At 37.5% G+C, this 16,628-nt stretch overlaps 1 protein-coding gene across 3 annotated transcripts in view; it reads right to left on the bottom strand.

The window, feature by feature from the left end:
- Window positions 1–16,628, bottom strand: part of LMBRD1 (LMBR1 domain containing 1) — an 88,334-nt gene that overhangs the window by 27,261 nt on the left and 44,445 nt on the right. For all 3 annotated transcript variants that reach the window (XM_026095882.2, XM_026095881.2, XM_026095880.2), the window contains 6 exons: window positions 10,382–10,507; window positions 7,815–7,967; window positions 3,656–3,720; window positions 2,789–2,891; window positions 1,558–1,662; window positions 139–288 (listed from right to left, as the gene is read on the bottom strand). In XM_026095882.2, the coding sequence (XP_025951667.1) occupies window positions 139–288; window positions 1,558–1,662; window positions 2,789–2,891; window positions 3,656–3,720; window positions 7,815–7,967; window positions 10,382–10,507 (702 nt within the window). The remainder of the gene's footprint in view (window positions 1–138; window positions 289–1,557; window positions 1,663–2,788; window positions 2,892–3,655; window positions 3,721–7,814; window positions 7,968–10,381; window positions 10,508–16,628) is intronic.

Below are 16,628 nucleotides of genomic sequence, written 5' to 3' on the forward strand. Positions count from 1 at the left end.
TAGCTGAAAAGATGGCCAACAAGTCTTCAAAACCCTGACTTTTGGGCCTGGTTTTAAAAGTTACTGTAAGCAGTTAATACATTTTTAAAAATCAAAAGGCCAAGTTACTTTTCAAATTAAAAACATGTCAAGTCTCACCTGTACCAGGTATTTTTGGCTTCCATACATTACATACTGAGGGGCAAGACTGTAGATCATGTAGCTTGTATGAAGAACTATCAACAGAAGTATCATACAGAGAAATAAGAGTGCTTGAGGTCGAGTTTTTCCTCGTCTAATTTTATAAAGCTAAAACAAGAAAACAAATATTAACATGATGAAAATTCTAGTTTCTGCCAAAGACAGTTATAATTCCTCTTTAATCCAAGGAATAACAGCCTCCCACTTCTGTCAATAGATTTAAAGGTGAGTTGTCCTCTGGCAACTCAATTCCAATGAGTCAAAGTAGTCTTCAGCCATGTTCACTCATACATTAGAGCACAGCTATTTAACTGAAATGAGTTGTTTGTATCAATGACCAAGAATATTTGTAAATCAGCAGGCTTCCTGAAAGTGGTTAACAGCAAGATTTAAGTGATGTCGCCTATCACTGGTATCACAAACTGTGCCTTGATTTGTCAAGCATAATATTGTCTTTCAGTCTATGCAAGTTGCCATCTATCCCTAGCCCCCTAATCAGACTTAGAAGCAGAAGTGGTAATTGATATAGTATTCCCAGGCACTAAGAAACTTGTGCATCATGTGGTGGCATCTTTTCCACCCTATCCCACAGGGAACAATATAATCCCCTGCTGTTACCTTTAGATACCACTACTCCTCTGTAATCCTGAAACGCTCACTATTACACTAGGGAGAAACATCAGCTGAGGTGGAAGTGCACAGTCCACATTCAGCTTTTTTTAAAAAAAGGCCTCATTGCCAAAACAGAGTCACTCCTCACAACGTTGGGACATCACCAGTTGAGTGACAGCAGTAAAGGGAAAATGAGCAGAAGTAAGAAGATATTGAACCAAGCATCATAGGCATGAATGCCACTGTCGAATACAAATATTTCAAATACAGTAATATTATTTGATGTCAAATAATTTTGATATTGTATTTAGATAGGAAATACAGTGATGGTATGAGTTATCTAGATAGATATGCTTGCTTCCTACCTAAAAAGGAAGTCCAACATTGTGTGCACATTTCAGACTAATTTTGATCAAATTCATTAAAATGCTTCCAGTATACATCAGAAGCAGATACTGCTGCTTAGAAAAGTCAGAAGCCAAGTGCCACATGATTTAACACTTGGAAAAGGAGTCAGTTGACAGTGTTTAACCACACTAAAACAATAGGTTTTAACTTCAGTTTCACAAGAGAGCAGCTTTAAGAACAGTGGAAGTAGTAAAATACTAACACTCATTACAGCATACAGATTAAATGCTTGTTTGCAACAACCCAGTGTTTGTGAAGCAGTAAAGTAGCAGCACCATATCAAATATATTCAAGTCACTAATTTTTAAACATCTTAAGAATTCAGCTTATATATAATACTCGCTAAGTGATATTTACCCTTATCCAGAAGAACCATATACCCATATTTCGAATCCCTGCCATTGAAGTGAAGATAAAGTACATGACAATAGTTGTAATAAGAATATAATCAAGTGGAAAAACCTAAAAAACAACAAGCATACAGTCAGTGGAAAAAGGGATAAAGTGTTCAAATTAGAAAACAAGCTCTTCACCTAAATGAAGCTAAGTACCTTCTACTGATAACATTTGAGGTAGTAAAAGACCTTTCATTTCAGACATTTTTGTACAGTTAGCTGCAAATTGAGCCAATACAATTAGTTTGGAAAAACAATTGAATGCTTTTCCTAACTTAAAGCCTGCCTTAATTTTGAATGAGGTGTTACAAATTTCAGGCCTAAAAATTCTTAATACCATTCTGAGTGGTTTTAACATGAAATCCACAATGATATAATCATTTTAGGACTAGAGAGACATTGTATTTTTGACTATTTCCGGACATACTTGCTAATATAAAAATTAACAACTTTGTATGCAAGAGCCTGAGATGTGTTAAACACCTCTTTCCCCAGTATGCTACAAAATGAAGTGTTTAATAGTTTAGAAGCCTTGAGATGAGCAATACATCCTACTAAACTAATGTACATGGAGACAGCTCAACAGGGGGAAGAGAAGAGCACTGGCTTATATTAAGGCTTATCTTAGTTAGCTCACTCTTGACTGATTGCCAAATTCATGTGGCTTTGTTGCCTTCCAGCCCTACTCAAGTTAATAATGGGTTTGTTCTTATGTAGGGCTTGTTCTGAATCACTTGATCCTATCTATTGTTTTAAAGATGTAATAAATATTATACTCTGTATAGTTATGTTATATCTTTCAAAGTATAATAAATATTAAAAGCAAAGAATGTATTTATTACACTGGGGGGAACTATCAACAACTCCTCAAACTTTAGTGTACAGGCAAAAAAGCATTCCCTTTTAGTCTGAGCACAGCCAGAGCTGGTGTCACTTTTCCTTACCATAAGTTCTTACCAGCTGAAAATTGTTGCATCAAGTATTAACTTCCTCCAGCAACTGATTCCCATCCACCCAAGATTTTTTTTACATTAACTTATTTTAGTTATCAGAGGATATTAAAGAAACCATCTTTCTTTTACAGAACATGCAGTTTTCTTTTACTGAATTACTTTAAGTGCAGTTTGTCTTTTGGTAGCTTACCAAAAACAGAGGTGCATCTGACATATGTACATCACCAGCTGTTTACTTACTGTTTGAAGAACAGGTAAAAGCATATTCAATGGATTGGTCAGATTAGTTCCTAAGATTATAAACCCAGAATCAAAGCCAGCTGAATGCAGAGCCTTGTCCAAACTGCAGTAATTAAAAAAAAACTGGTTAAGTACCATGGTCCCCCCAAAGCATTGCCTTCAATTTGATTAAAAGGCCAGCTCATTCAGGCAGCACCAAACTAAGCCCAGAGACAGAGCTTTCACTTATTTACAGGAGACATGCACTTTGTTTTATCACACCTAACTGCACTTGTCCTATAAAAACATTGACTTCTACACCTTCTTGGTATTTTAGTTTTTCCCTAGTTTGTCCATACAGGTTGTTTGCTCAGTCTCAAAAATAAGTGCGAAAATTGAGATCTCAGGTTAAGTGTCAATCTTCACTAAAATCCACCAGATTTCCAGTTGTCTATATTGCTTTCAACTCCATGAAACAATCTTTACTAAATAATGCACATCATACATTATACATGTCATTCATTGCATGAATCTGAGCATCAGCCCAATGAGTACCTACATATATTTAGACTCAGTGAAAATTTTTATGGTCTAGATTAAGCTTCTTTAAAGTATATGCTTAATTTCTCTGCTGAATTAGAACAGTTTTCAGCAGTACACAGTTAATCAAGCTGAACCAAGTCCTTTTTCTCCCAATCTGTTTTAGCAAATTTTGTTCAGCTTCACGATATGCTATTACAACAAGAAATGCAACATTACAGAAACATAGCATAGGAAAGTGTGCTGACTCTTGAAGCAAACAACCCCTGTATATACATAACTGATTTTGATATTAGAATAGAAGCTACATAATTTAAGCAGTTTAGAAAAATGTTGAAATATACATACTTTGACAAGAAGAGAGACACAGTGAAGAGTAGCGCCACAATGATAAAGAATACTCCCCACACAATCTGAAATAAAGATACTAGAATGTAACTGAAAATGCTTGTGAAGTTGAGACCAAAATAAAATCTTATCTACAGTTTCAAAAAAGGAATGAAAAGGAATTCAAGTCCCTGAAAGCATTAGTACGTTTAATTTCATTGCAAGGAACAGTGCTTAACCAAACAAGACTTCTCAGTCTGAGGAAGAGGACTATCAACTGATACTGAAACTTAGTACTAGAATAGGTGAAAACAAAGCTTCTGTTTCTGCCAGACAGCATACAGGGGAATTCAGTAAGGTCATTCCGAAAAATGAAGGCAGCCTTTGATCTGTATTAAGAGGTCTGACTTCCAATTCAAGACAACCTTGTTTCTTGCTCTCTAGGCCCTTAACATCCTAATACTTCCTCACCTTTACCTTTCAAGAGCAACTGCAACACCATCCCAACTCAAGCTACGCTGTTGCCTCTCAAACACACACTTAAGACTGCTACATCGGACTACTTCCTTGCATCTCCCAGCTACAGATCAGAACATCTGTCTGACCATCCCACCTATACTTGTACACATGCTATGGAAGGGGTTGCACAGCTACCACCTTGCTCTCAAACAATATGATACAGTATAACTGTCTGCTTGGGTCTTCTGATCCAGTCTGCTGTGTAAGTTAGTATACATGCATAACTGTCAGTGAACCATTTTTATGCAAGACTGAAGTCTTTATAAAAAGAATCAGCAGAAATAACGCCACCTACTACCACAGCTTATGCTGCTGCCTCAGATGAGCTCCTTTGGCATCTTAGTATTAGAAAGCCTCTACACTAGTAGATAAGGTTGAAGGAGAGGACAGTAAGAAGTAATTTTCCCCAAGAAAGCTCATGTGTTCAAATATAAGACAAAGATTAAAAAGATACAGCTAAGTAAAAAGCTAAAACAAGTGTCAAAATAAGCAATTCAACACTAAAAAGGGAAGTGGCATGCCATATGCTAGGTCATATCAGAATGCTGAATTGCATCTGAGGTATTCAGAGAGCTTTCCACCTCCTACCCCTGCTCCCAAGAGTCAGTCAAGCTAACTTGTTTCAGCTACAGATAGTTCTAAAGTATTACTAAAATAATCATGATATTTAGGACTTAATTCATTTTGAGCAGGTATGACCAGATGATGCACAAACTTAGGTGGTATTTCTAATACTCATTTAGCTCATTTTAAAGTATTAATACTTGCCTCTCCAAAAAAAGAATACTTGCCTTCCTCACAGAGGGGCTTGTGGAGCAACTATAAAACCTGAATCAACTTTGGATAGCTATCCCATGCCTCTGAACCAACCCCAAAGCAACATGAGAACTTAAAGGAGCAGGCATGACCCATTAACAGAGTAAAGAAAACTGATGTCACAAAAGCAACACTACTGAACAGTTTTACATTGACCAAGAATCAAAGTTGGATTCCTTGCAAATAAGAATCATACTGTTGTATGGTATTTTACATTTTTCAGCTTGTAACTTAGGAAACATAGGTTAGAGATTGTTATTGACTAGGTGTTTTGCTTTATATAACAAGCTCTACAGTTATCACTACACAAACTTAGAACATGAAATATTCACACCTGTTATGCTGCCAACCTCCCCAGTGTAGATGCAGCTATGGTGGCAGGAAAAAAGCCTCTGTCAATTTAACCACAATGCTTTCAACACAGCTAAACTGGCAGACAACTGTCAGCACCTACAATCTGCACTAACACTCTGCCAGCACAGCTACTTCTAGTAAAGCCTTGCACAACAATTGCTTACAGCTTCCCTCTTTCAGCTCTCCCCAGAAGTGAGAAAAACCAGAGTCCCAGGAAAAAGGGACAGAAAGGGTTTGAGGAATAACCTAGCCCTCCACACTGAAGACAGCATTAACTGTACTATACTTCTCTGAAGGCCTTCAGCAACAGCTGGAGAGATTGAAGACTCAATACCAAATCCTCATGATCCTCAAGATTAGATAGGGGAGAATCAATCTCCCCCTCACTAGAGGGGAAGTGTGCCACTTATCAAGGGAACACTAAGTTCTCCTCTTGCAGCACCTTTCATGTACTTGGACTGATGCTGATACTTTTAAGTCCCTGCTTAAGCTAAGCCACTCAAGTTGGTTTCCTCTGTTCTCACAGGTCCCATCTTCAAAACCTATCACTTTACTACTTACATTAGGCATCTCTTCAATTGGTTCACATCTGTCTTGAAGCAGCCCATGAAAACCTAATGCTATACTCAAAGCTTCCTACTATTGAGAAAAGTAAGCATAACTTCTACCTACTCTGGAGTTTTCCTGAACAGCTTCTATACCTGTTCTACAGTAAACACCATTTCTCTTGCTGCTGAAGGTTCAGATGAAAGTGAAAGGCCATACCAAAAAAAGCAGAAGCAGTAGACAGTTTAATCTACAGAAAAGGTTATTCTATGTAGAAAGAAATCAGGTTAGTTTGACATGTCTTGACAACCCCATGCTATGTTACTCATCTCTGGGTATCTTCCTGTTCCCCTGGTTTTGACTAAATTGAAAAAAGAAATAGCTTCAAGTTCAATGTAGCTTTGAGTAAAGTGGAAACATTCTCAAAGTTTACTTTACTCCAAAGAAATATTTTTCCCTGAAAAGTAAGATTACCTTCTGGCCTTGGGTGAAAAAAATTTGCACACTAATAGACTTAACTAAAACAAAATACTTAAAAAGCAAGACTAAGAGGAGACCATACAAATTGAGATGGAAGGACAATGATCACAGAAGTCTGAATTTAGACACTAACACTAAGAAAACAAGTGTTATTTCTGAACATGCTGCTATTGTCCTTTAAGTCCCAGCAAGAATTTACAACTCCTATAAACCTGACTATCCCAAACAAAACAAAGTGCTTTCCATATCTAGCAGTCTCTCAGATTACAAGAACATTTGTAGTAAGGGCCACATTCTTAGACAGCTGCACTCAAAATATTTTTAAGACTAAACATTAAAGACTGGAATTGAAGGTGTTACAAAAGCAATCAGCAAAGCTCTAAGATTTTCTCTACTTTTACAGTGATCAGAAACATATGACCACAAAATAGATTTACTTCTTTACAAAGGCCACTATTTGAGCCATTGACAAGTTGTATTTGTGCATAGACACAAATGAAATATACTAAAGCAACAGTAAAACAGCCTTGCAAGAGTTGAAATGATATTAATTAAATGGACACTATTACCTTCATAGGATAGCTTTAGGCAAATTCAGAGTAAAGACAAGTTTTGTAACATGCCTCACAGCACAACACCATTCTGAGACCCTACCAAGAAGAATGATGTACCAGGAGCTTCCTTTAAGTCTAGAAATGGAAATTGCTTTGACCCAAGAACAACTGTCACAGTTATCCAAAGAATAAACATTTAGACTGCAAGATATGCTGGAATAGCATCCTCACCATAACTGATAATCTGTAAGTAGCTGGTCATGTTATAAACTATCTTATGAGAACAAAACAGTATTAATAAAGTCTGACAGACACTAGATTTGGCCAGTGCATTTCTAAAATTTTCAAGAAGGTTGGTGTGAAGAGAAAGTCCACAAGTTATTTTGAATCAAGAGAAGTGCCCAAACTACTGGAATGAAGAGTTAAGGATATTTGCCCTGAGGTATCACAGAACAATAATTCTACCAAGAATATCACATTGAAGGTCTTTGTTCAACTTGATTCTTAGCCTGTTTCTACAGGTACTCATCATTAACACTAGGAATAACATTAAGATACTGCTTATAGTCCCTTCCCCCCCAAGCTTTAGAAAGTGCAAGCTATGTTTAAAGTAATGGTCTTCTAAAATATGCCAAATCTTGAAAGTTCGGGAAGACAGACACTTCACTGTATAACCTAATGACAGTAAGTGTTAACCTCTTCAATCTTACAGTCACATCTTAGAAAAAGTAAAAGCTTATCTAAGAGCTCAAATAGCTGAACTTACTATAGGGCTGTCACTGGTGTAAGCAAAGAATAAAACAGCTAAGATCCAGCATGTTAATATGATAAACTTGGCTTATCATTTAAGGGAAGAAGAAACCTGGGAGCTGTATGCAATTTAAGTCTCAAGAAAAGTCAAAAGTTCTTACCTTTAGAGGTCGGATAGCTTCACAGAACTTTGTCCACCAACTTTTCTCAATAAATTCCAGATGTCTCTCTCTCCTTCGAAGTGTCCTTAGTCTTTCTTCAAGTTGCTGTACAGCTCGTCTATCCCTTGATGACAGAGGCCGACCATCCCTGCACTGGCGATCAAAATATCATGCATGAGATTAAGACAACTGAATAGAAACAAGAACAGATTTACCATCTGGTTTAGCAAGTTACAACAGCTCTAAGTTTGTTGTTTAATGATTCACACTGTTTCTATGCACAGCAAAAGAACAAGGTGCAAAAGTCACTCACAAGTTGCAACAAGGGAAATCCCTATTAGGTGGTAACAAGATTCCCAATGAGGGTGGTCAAAACAGACTAGTTTCAGGAGTCTCCATAGTTGGAGATATTTAAAGTGCCCAGACACAAGCTGAATATGCTGATCCAACTTGAAAGTGGGCCTTGCTTTTTACGGGGGGGGGGGGGGGGGGGGGGGAAACCTGATGAACTCCAGAGGTCCCTTCCAACCAGAATTCCATGACTAAGCCAGTATGTTTAGCTTGGTATTTTCCTTCCAGCACTCTACTACTCCTTCAGACACCCAGCAACATTTCTCGTTTGCCAGAACAAGACATCTTACTGCTCCAAAAACTAACCTTAAAAATCCAAACAAAAGGCACCATTGTATCAAGAATCAGCTGAGTGTACCAGATAAGAATCAAGACTGATGATTATGTTTAAGAATATACCTCACTTCCAAGCCTGAGAATACTGAGCACACTCTGAGATAGTCTTTTGTACAGCAACCTCATGTTCCTGTATCTCCACTGCACACTAAGTAAAATTAGTGAAAGAGGCATCAGGTAACTGATCCAAGCACTTCTAACACCAATACTACTGTATAACTAATTGATCCTTCAACAAGGAACATTCTTTTAGTACAACCACCACTACCTTGAAAAGTGAAGTTTTAGTTCTCTATTCACTGTTTTCTTATTTTAAAAGAAACCTTCTTGTAATTAGTGAAACACTGCATATCTAGGGAAAGTTATTAAAACAAGTCTTGCTTTAGATGAAATTTCCCAAAGAGTTGCTAAGTTAGCAAGATCACATTCTAGATACACATAACAACTTGAGATCACTATGTAGTTCTAGGAATAAGAACACATCTTTCCCATGTCCTGTTCAGCACTTGAAAGTGACTTGAAACTCCTTTAAAATAATCCCACAGTCCAGGCTTCCACTCACTTCCAATTATGTTTAAGACTAATGAAGCAAGTCTATCAAGCATACTAGCAAGAGAAAACTAGACTACATATTGAATCTTTTTATTAGACTAATTGGCATACATTTGCAATTCTGCAGGCTTTTATTGTTAAAGTAACTTCAGTAACACTTTCACCATGTATTCATGAAAATGCATTTTTGAAGAACTGTTAGTTTTAATTGAACACTGGGGCAGTGTTCTGACCATAATCCATAAACTAAGGAAAACTGGTTTGTATAAATGGTCACATTAAAATATATAACTTACTAGAAAGTCTTTGTACTCTTTGATCCTACTTGTCACAGTGTATACCTACACTTGAAAACAAGACAAGTAGTTCACAAGCTCAGAATGCAACACAATAAAGTTTTCTGCAACAAGTAATACTATTTTTCAGGTAGTTCTCATTTCTTTAATATTGCTGGTTTCAGCAATAAAGATGCATCTCCTGCAGTCATACTCTGCACAAAACTAAAGCTTTTGAATTTAAAACCAAGCATACTACTATAGATTTCACAACCCAACAGGATTTCTAGAACATTGAAGGTACTGCTACCATGTGAAAGTAATCTAGTATCAAGAGAATCAGACAGACTGCTAGAACTGGTTCAGCACTGCTGGGGTTCTGCTGTCACTGCTGGGCACAGAACTGCATGCCTGGACTGCCAAGATGAAAGAAAATACACTTGGTAGTCACCCCCACCCCAAGCTTTGATAATACTAGTCAAACCATTATTAGTTGGTTGGAAAGTAGCATGGGGAAGCCCTCCCTAGCAGCCTGTAGATATAGGAGGAAAAAAACAATCCCCCTTCAACTTGAGCTTTCCAGTTGTTGGAACTGTCCTGCTTATTTTACACACTGCATTTCAGTGGGCTGAGAAATGCCCATGGATTTACATCAAATGGTGCTGTGTTAACATCCTAAGGATCTTTAGGATTCAGAACTAAGATTTTCATATCTATGCATTCAACACAATCTGCCTTACTGTTAAGAGTCACTTATGTGGGAAGCAGGAATATTTGAGGCTGTTATTCAAACAGGAGGAATAGTTTGAAGACTGTCATGAGCCAGATGTAGTACAAACAACTATTGCTGGAGGACTGATAAAGAAACCCTGACCTGTACTACACAAGTTATTGCATTTGTTGCCAAATAATTAAAATCAAAATTGCAACCTAATCACTTCCAACTTGTCCTCCTTCCCATGTGTTTGGAAGAAAAACTCAATGCAATGACTATGAACTGGTAAGTCAAGCAAGAAAAAAATCCATTAAGAAAGCAAGCAGCAATCACCAAACCTTTGATTTAATCCTTAATATGTGGTGTTCCACTTCCTCAATATCTTCAGTGTTCTCCAAACGTTCATACGCTGCACTGGTAGTTCCCTTAATCAAGTTCAGAGGCAAAGCTGACATACCATAAGCCTAAAATAAGACAAGATACATACTCAAATTTTCTGCCACGTTTTCATTTGATAAGCCTACTATATGTTGCAGCTATTTCAGTTATTTTTCCCTTTCACAGAGATTAGAACAAAGAAACAATTCTACCAATCTTTTCATGAGCAAAACAAATCTAAAACATGCCATGCTGATTCCAATGTCCCACGTTGTTCCCACAGTACTTACTGTTGTCTCAGTGATCCTGAGAAGACTGTGCGTTAAGACTTCCCAAACACATACCTGTTTGAGGTTTTTCAAGGTTTTCTTTTTCAAGTCATTTACCTTTCCAAAACCTTAACCTCCCTACTTTAGATAGTAATAAAAATGTATGATACAGGAATTAGATAAATTGAGTTTAAAGAGACAAGTAGTTCTAGAAGTTAAATACACAATTTCTTTGTAGCCTACAGCATTCAGCTTTCTTTGACTAAACTGAAATCACCAAGAGAGTACAGAAACCTGGTTAACCAAAAAATTCCTGCAGTTTAAAAAAAAAATCACAGAAGCTAGGCAACACCTAAAATCAGTTAAGTTCAAAAGCTATTTAGTTTACGGACAAATCAGTATCTTTCTTTGAGACTTGCTCCTATTTATAAGTCCTATATTGTTCAAAGTATCTTCCAGTTTCTGTATAGCACATTTTTCCAATGTAGAGCCTGTAAGCTCCTTTCTAGCAATAGGAAAACACAAGCACACCAGAGGAAGCAAACAAAAATTCATCATTCCCCCCGCCCCCATGAAGCTTATAGATCAAAGCCAAGGTCAGAAGCTTCTCCAAGCAGTTTAGAGACATTAACCATAGGCTTTGTATTTTACTGGGGGGGGAGGTTGTCTGTAGGGAGAGGCACAGGGCTTTTCTTGGACAGGCGATCTAGTTCTTGATATCTGAACATCATGTAACTTCAGAATTGACCGGTTTTAGATACAAGACATACTCCCTCATTTGGGCACAGCTTTACAATTCACTGAGGACAAGATTCAAGACAAGTGCTAATACATAAGTGTCCCCAGACCAAATGAGCTTTCTGTCAACAAAATTTCTGACCTGCTTGAAAACCTACTTCAAAACTGACATACTAACCTTTCAGGCACTGTACTCTGAGCAAAAAGGCTGTCCGGTTTTTTGTGTACTTCTCAACCTGTTACATATCCCGTTACCATGCCCTTCTAAACATTAAAGACCTTATTTACTGGTATTGTAGGTCATGAAAAAATTACTATTTAACAGCTGCTTCACTAGGCCCACAAGCTCACTCTGCAAGTGGCAGTATTCCATGATTTTAAATGATATTGCAAGGATTAGACAAAGCACAGAAGTTTAGTAGTCAGAGCTGATATTGTTCAATTGCTGTGGAATTAGGTCTATGTTCAGAATGACAACTACTAGCATGTTATTTGAACGGTGTCAGAGTTAATTATAACAAGCATGTTTCTCTGAACAGACTTTGAACCCAAGGAAACAGTGGTATTTATGTTAAATCAGTTTGAAAAATATTCAGGAACAGGAAAAGAAAGTATTTGTTAAAATATTTCTTGAAGTGCGTATTAGTGAAGAACACATTTATTTGCCTAGACCTTTAACAGCTGGCAATATGTGTTAGCTATAAAGTATTAGAACTTGTTTTACTTAAGAGATTCCTAAAGAATAGAGTTGACTAATAGCTATCAACTCAGCACCTCAGGACTTCAAAGCTAAGATTTCCTCAATCCTCACCTGCAAGTACAGCATAAGACTTTTTGCAGCATCATTTACAGACTATTCCCAATAAAGTTAAATGCCATTTTCTTCAACTACAAAAGGTAAGTAGTAATTTCAGTCCTTATGTTAGGGCTTCATGCTGTAGAAGATATTCAAGGAGAAGACATCTCTTGTCAGAAGCTAGTAAAGGCAAAAAGGAATTTCATGTTTTCCAAGACATTCTAGAATAAGTTATTTAACTGCAACTCAGTCATAACCACACAAATCTACTACAAGATTAAATACTTTAGCTAAGAAAAGAATTTAACTTCAGCTGAGCTTCATATCTGTCCATATGAATGGCTCAGTTTTCCCACCAGAGGAATGCGTTCTCTCCTCCTTTGAAGGAGATCAAGGTGCTTTGCACTCCAAGAGTCACAGAGCACCGAGTGCTCTTCTCCAGGCTGACCAAGCAACTCCTTCAACCTTTATTCATAGGTCAAGTTCTCCAAACCTTTAATCATTTTGATAATCTTCTACCAGACCCTCTCCAATTTCTCCATTTTTCCTTGAACTGCTGGACTGAAACTAGACACTGTATCCCAAGTGCCAAGCAAAGTGGAATAGTCACCTCCCTTGATGGGCTAGCTGTAGCTCTTGCTGATACAGCCTAAGATACTGTTCACCCTTCAGCTGCCAGGGCATGCTGCTGGCTTGTGTTCAGTTCGCTGCCCACTGGGAGCTACCAGTCCTTCTCAGCAGAGGTACCCTTACTACACCCTGGTATGAACTGCTGCTTGGGGTAATTTGATCCCAAGAGCAGGCCTAAATATTTGTGAAGCCTTATGCAAGTCTTGTTGGCCCAATCTTCCCACCTGTTGATGTGTCAGAATGAATAGCCTCCATACAGACACATCTACTTCTCCTAGCTGGATGTCATTCCAAACTTGATGAGGGTACAGTCAATCCTATCATCCAGGACATTTATGAAGAGTGGTTAGTATAGTTAGTATTGGTCTGATATTGACCCTGAGAAACTCCACTCAGCACCAGCTGCCAGTAGTATAACTCCAGAAGTTAGGTGACTATATTAACACACCATCCACCTTTACCACTAGTAAGGTTTGCAATCTAAGCAAAGCCCCTCTATGGAGCCCAAAGCATTTCCAACCCAAGTCAAGTACACTTCGTATATAGAAACAGATACAGTAATGAGAGCACATGACTGACAATAGGCCTATATAATTTTACAAGCCTAAACTTAGCAGTAACATTTTAGCCATAAGCAATGACCTCCACCTGCTATTTGAACAGCAGCTATCAGGTGATAGTTTTACTCAGAAATAGTTAAGTAATAAAATCTAGAGTTTTAAACCTTAAGCTTCTGTAAAGCACACTGGAAGTCTTAAGGTAAACTGTTCTGTTTTCCCAAAAGTGAATTACATGCTTGAAGGTCAAGCTCACTCCAGTGAAAAAGGCAGCCTAAGTCCTTTCCTTGACTACAAGAGATACTAATAGTAAGTGATATGAATATGCAAATAAGCCTCCAACCATCAGCAGGAGAATAAGCCACACTGGCCCCTCATGATATTAATGCACAGAATGAGGGACAAAGATGAGTCATTCCCTGTAAAGTGTGTCACAGGCCTGCACAGAAGCTGCTAGTAGTTCAGCCTAAGGGCTGAAACAGCACTTCCATCAGGCTGATGCAGAAGTTCAAGTCTACCCTGTTCTTGAGCAAAGTTAATCCTCCTGGTTTGTACAAGTGTTAAGTTATTCATAGGCTAGTATTTTAGGCATCCGCAACTCAAAAAGCAAGCAAAAGTGATAAACCAAGAAAACCAAGGCTAAATATTAAAGCTAAAGCCAAGATAAACTAATTCTGAAGAGTTACTGATTCAAGATTTGGCATACAAACACAACCAGATCAGAAATGCTTAAGATACATGTAAAATTTAAGTCTTAAACTGAGTTTAATAAAAAAGTCTTGACATATTTATACCACCAATACAAGTTTCCAGGACTTTTTAGCCAACCTTTGCCCAGAAAGGTTAGGTCTGATGTAAGAGGAACTGCACTAAAAACAGTCATCCAACTACCTCACACAACCACAGCATACATGTTTGTGTTATTTCCTCACAGGTTCCTCAGAATTAACTGAATTGGTATTAATCACTAACTGCCCAGGCAGGTATCTGACAGTATACACTGCAAGCTTTATTCTTTAAGGCGCAATGTGCTGTCACTGCTGTTATTGAACACTGAAATCCATTTCACAGCAGAGGGGAAAAAAGGCATCCCCCCCAAATTTGTAGTTTAAATAACTTATTTTTAAAACTCCTCCTCATCCCTTCCCCCCCACACCCCCCCCCCCAAAAAAAAAATGATCCATAGGAGATGTTTGCTTCTTTCTGTTAAAGGACTGGAAAGCCAAATTAAGAGCTCAGCACCTTGTAGATGCAAGTAAGAGATATCATTCTAGAACTGTCTCATTTGATCTGCCCATCTGCCCACATAATCTCTCTGGATAGATGCAGCTATTTCACATTTACACTTCAAATATTTCTTGAAGTCAGCAGGCTTTTATTCTAAAGAGACAGGAGAAAACCAGAACAAGCAACACAAGATAATTGAACCCAGCCAAAGAAAAACAGAACTCCTAACACTTTGTAATTTACTATTCACAGAAGTAGCAGCAGCTAGTCACCAGACAGCAATTTGCACAGATATCTGACATCAGTTAGCCAGGAGTCTATAAGTTAAATGAAAACAAAGATGTATTCAATGTTGCTTATGCAGTATCAGTAGGAATTCATGAACAGTGAGACGCTTACTCCAGCTATTCTCCCAATACAACACCATAGACTCAAAATACAGTCTATACTCCAGGCAGATGACACCAAATGCCTCTTTAGCAGTTACATATTAGCTTTACTTCTGATTTGCTTAGTCTTTAGTCATGTTCCTTTCCATCCTCTCGTATCAGCAGCAGATCCAGCTAGTCTCACATTCTACAGTGAAGGCTAAGCAAAGACGACAGAAGGAACATTCAAAGCATCTCTTGCAGACTCGGCATCCTACAACACACCTTAGAGTTGCTGAATTCACATAGCCCATGGATAGATAAGGCAATAATCTTATTAGCTACTCCACATGTCAAGTCACTGTCATAAGCACAAGACTAAGAAAAACAAATGAAGCTGAGATGAGAACAAGCTGTAGAGTTAGTTTTATAGGAGCTGCAGCAACTACTTCAAACTTGAGTATTAAAAAGATTAGAAAGTTTCTATTGAGAAACAGTCTACCACATTTTAGACAACACAGGCTAGCACAATGTTCCATGGGAAAAGGGTGCATTAAGATGGGAGTATCTAATAAGCAGGCAGATTAGCTTAAGCACACACAAAGTGAAATCAATAATACAGCAAACACCTTTAGAAAAAACATCCATAGTTAAATGAGTCAGTTTTGAACACCTACTGCAAAAAGCCTGAAGCCATTGAGGTATTACAGTTTAATTTGAAGTTAATTATGTTTCATATTCTCAATCTGCTATGTCCAATTAATATTGCCTAATGAATAAAGAGTGGCACAAACAGGACAATCTCTCCTTGTTGCAGGGCAAGCAAAATAGGTTTTAAAATGGTTTCTGATCTTAGCACACAATCAGTGCCATAATGGGGTAGTTTACCAGCTTTAACGGATATTAAAAATTAAACTTACAACTTCAAAAAGTGCTTCCTGTGTAGCAGAAAGATTCCCTGCTGCATTTATTTCACAGATCCATGCAAACACATGTGGCTTTTAAGTGCTATCACCAAGGTGTTTTAAAACATACATATCTTGTGCAGAAGTTCTGACAAACATTTTGCACATTTGTTGCATAGCACTGCCCTCTAGCGAAGTCACATAAAGCAGCCAATGAAAATATCAAAAAGTCAATTAAACCACTGTATAAAAGTACAAGAAAATTACTCAATACAAATGCAAAAAAATTCCTGTTTTCTTACAAGTTTGTCTTGACACTTCAACTGAAAATACGACCAAATGCAAGAATTCTACAACTAAAACCTTAAAGATGCATCTATTCAATCCAAAAATAGCCTAACCTTGTTTAGTTTACACAAGAATTTAAAGACATACAAGTCAAACAGGTTTATTTCTGTTCAAATAGTTTTTTTTCTGAAAACTTCATATTTCAAGAATATTTTGATATAGAAGAGGTTTTCTGTAATCATTGTATGAGAAGTTTATGCACTAGGGAAGTCACAATACAATGCCTTTTTTCCAACAGTCTCTGCTAGAGCAATTGATACTATACTGTGCAGTATTTCATAAAGATACAGCGCCCCTTTTCAGTGTCAGTTCTGTTAAAGCAGATGAGTATCCAACTGTATTAGCTTAAGTCTAATGTACTTTCATAAT

This window comes from Dromaius novaehollandiae, chromosome 3, assembly GCF_036370855.1.
Source record: "Dromaius novaehollandiae isolate bDroNov1 chromosome 3, bDroNov1.hap1, whole genome shotgun sequence".
NCBI classification, from domain to species: domain Eukaryota; kingdom Metazoa; phylum Chordata; class Aves; order Casuariiformes; family Dromaiidae; genus Dromaius; species Dromaius novaehollandiae.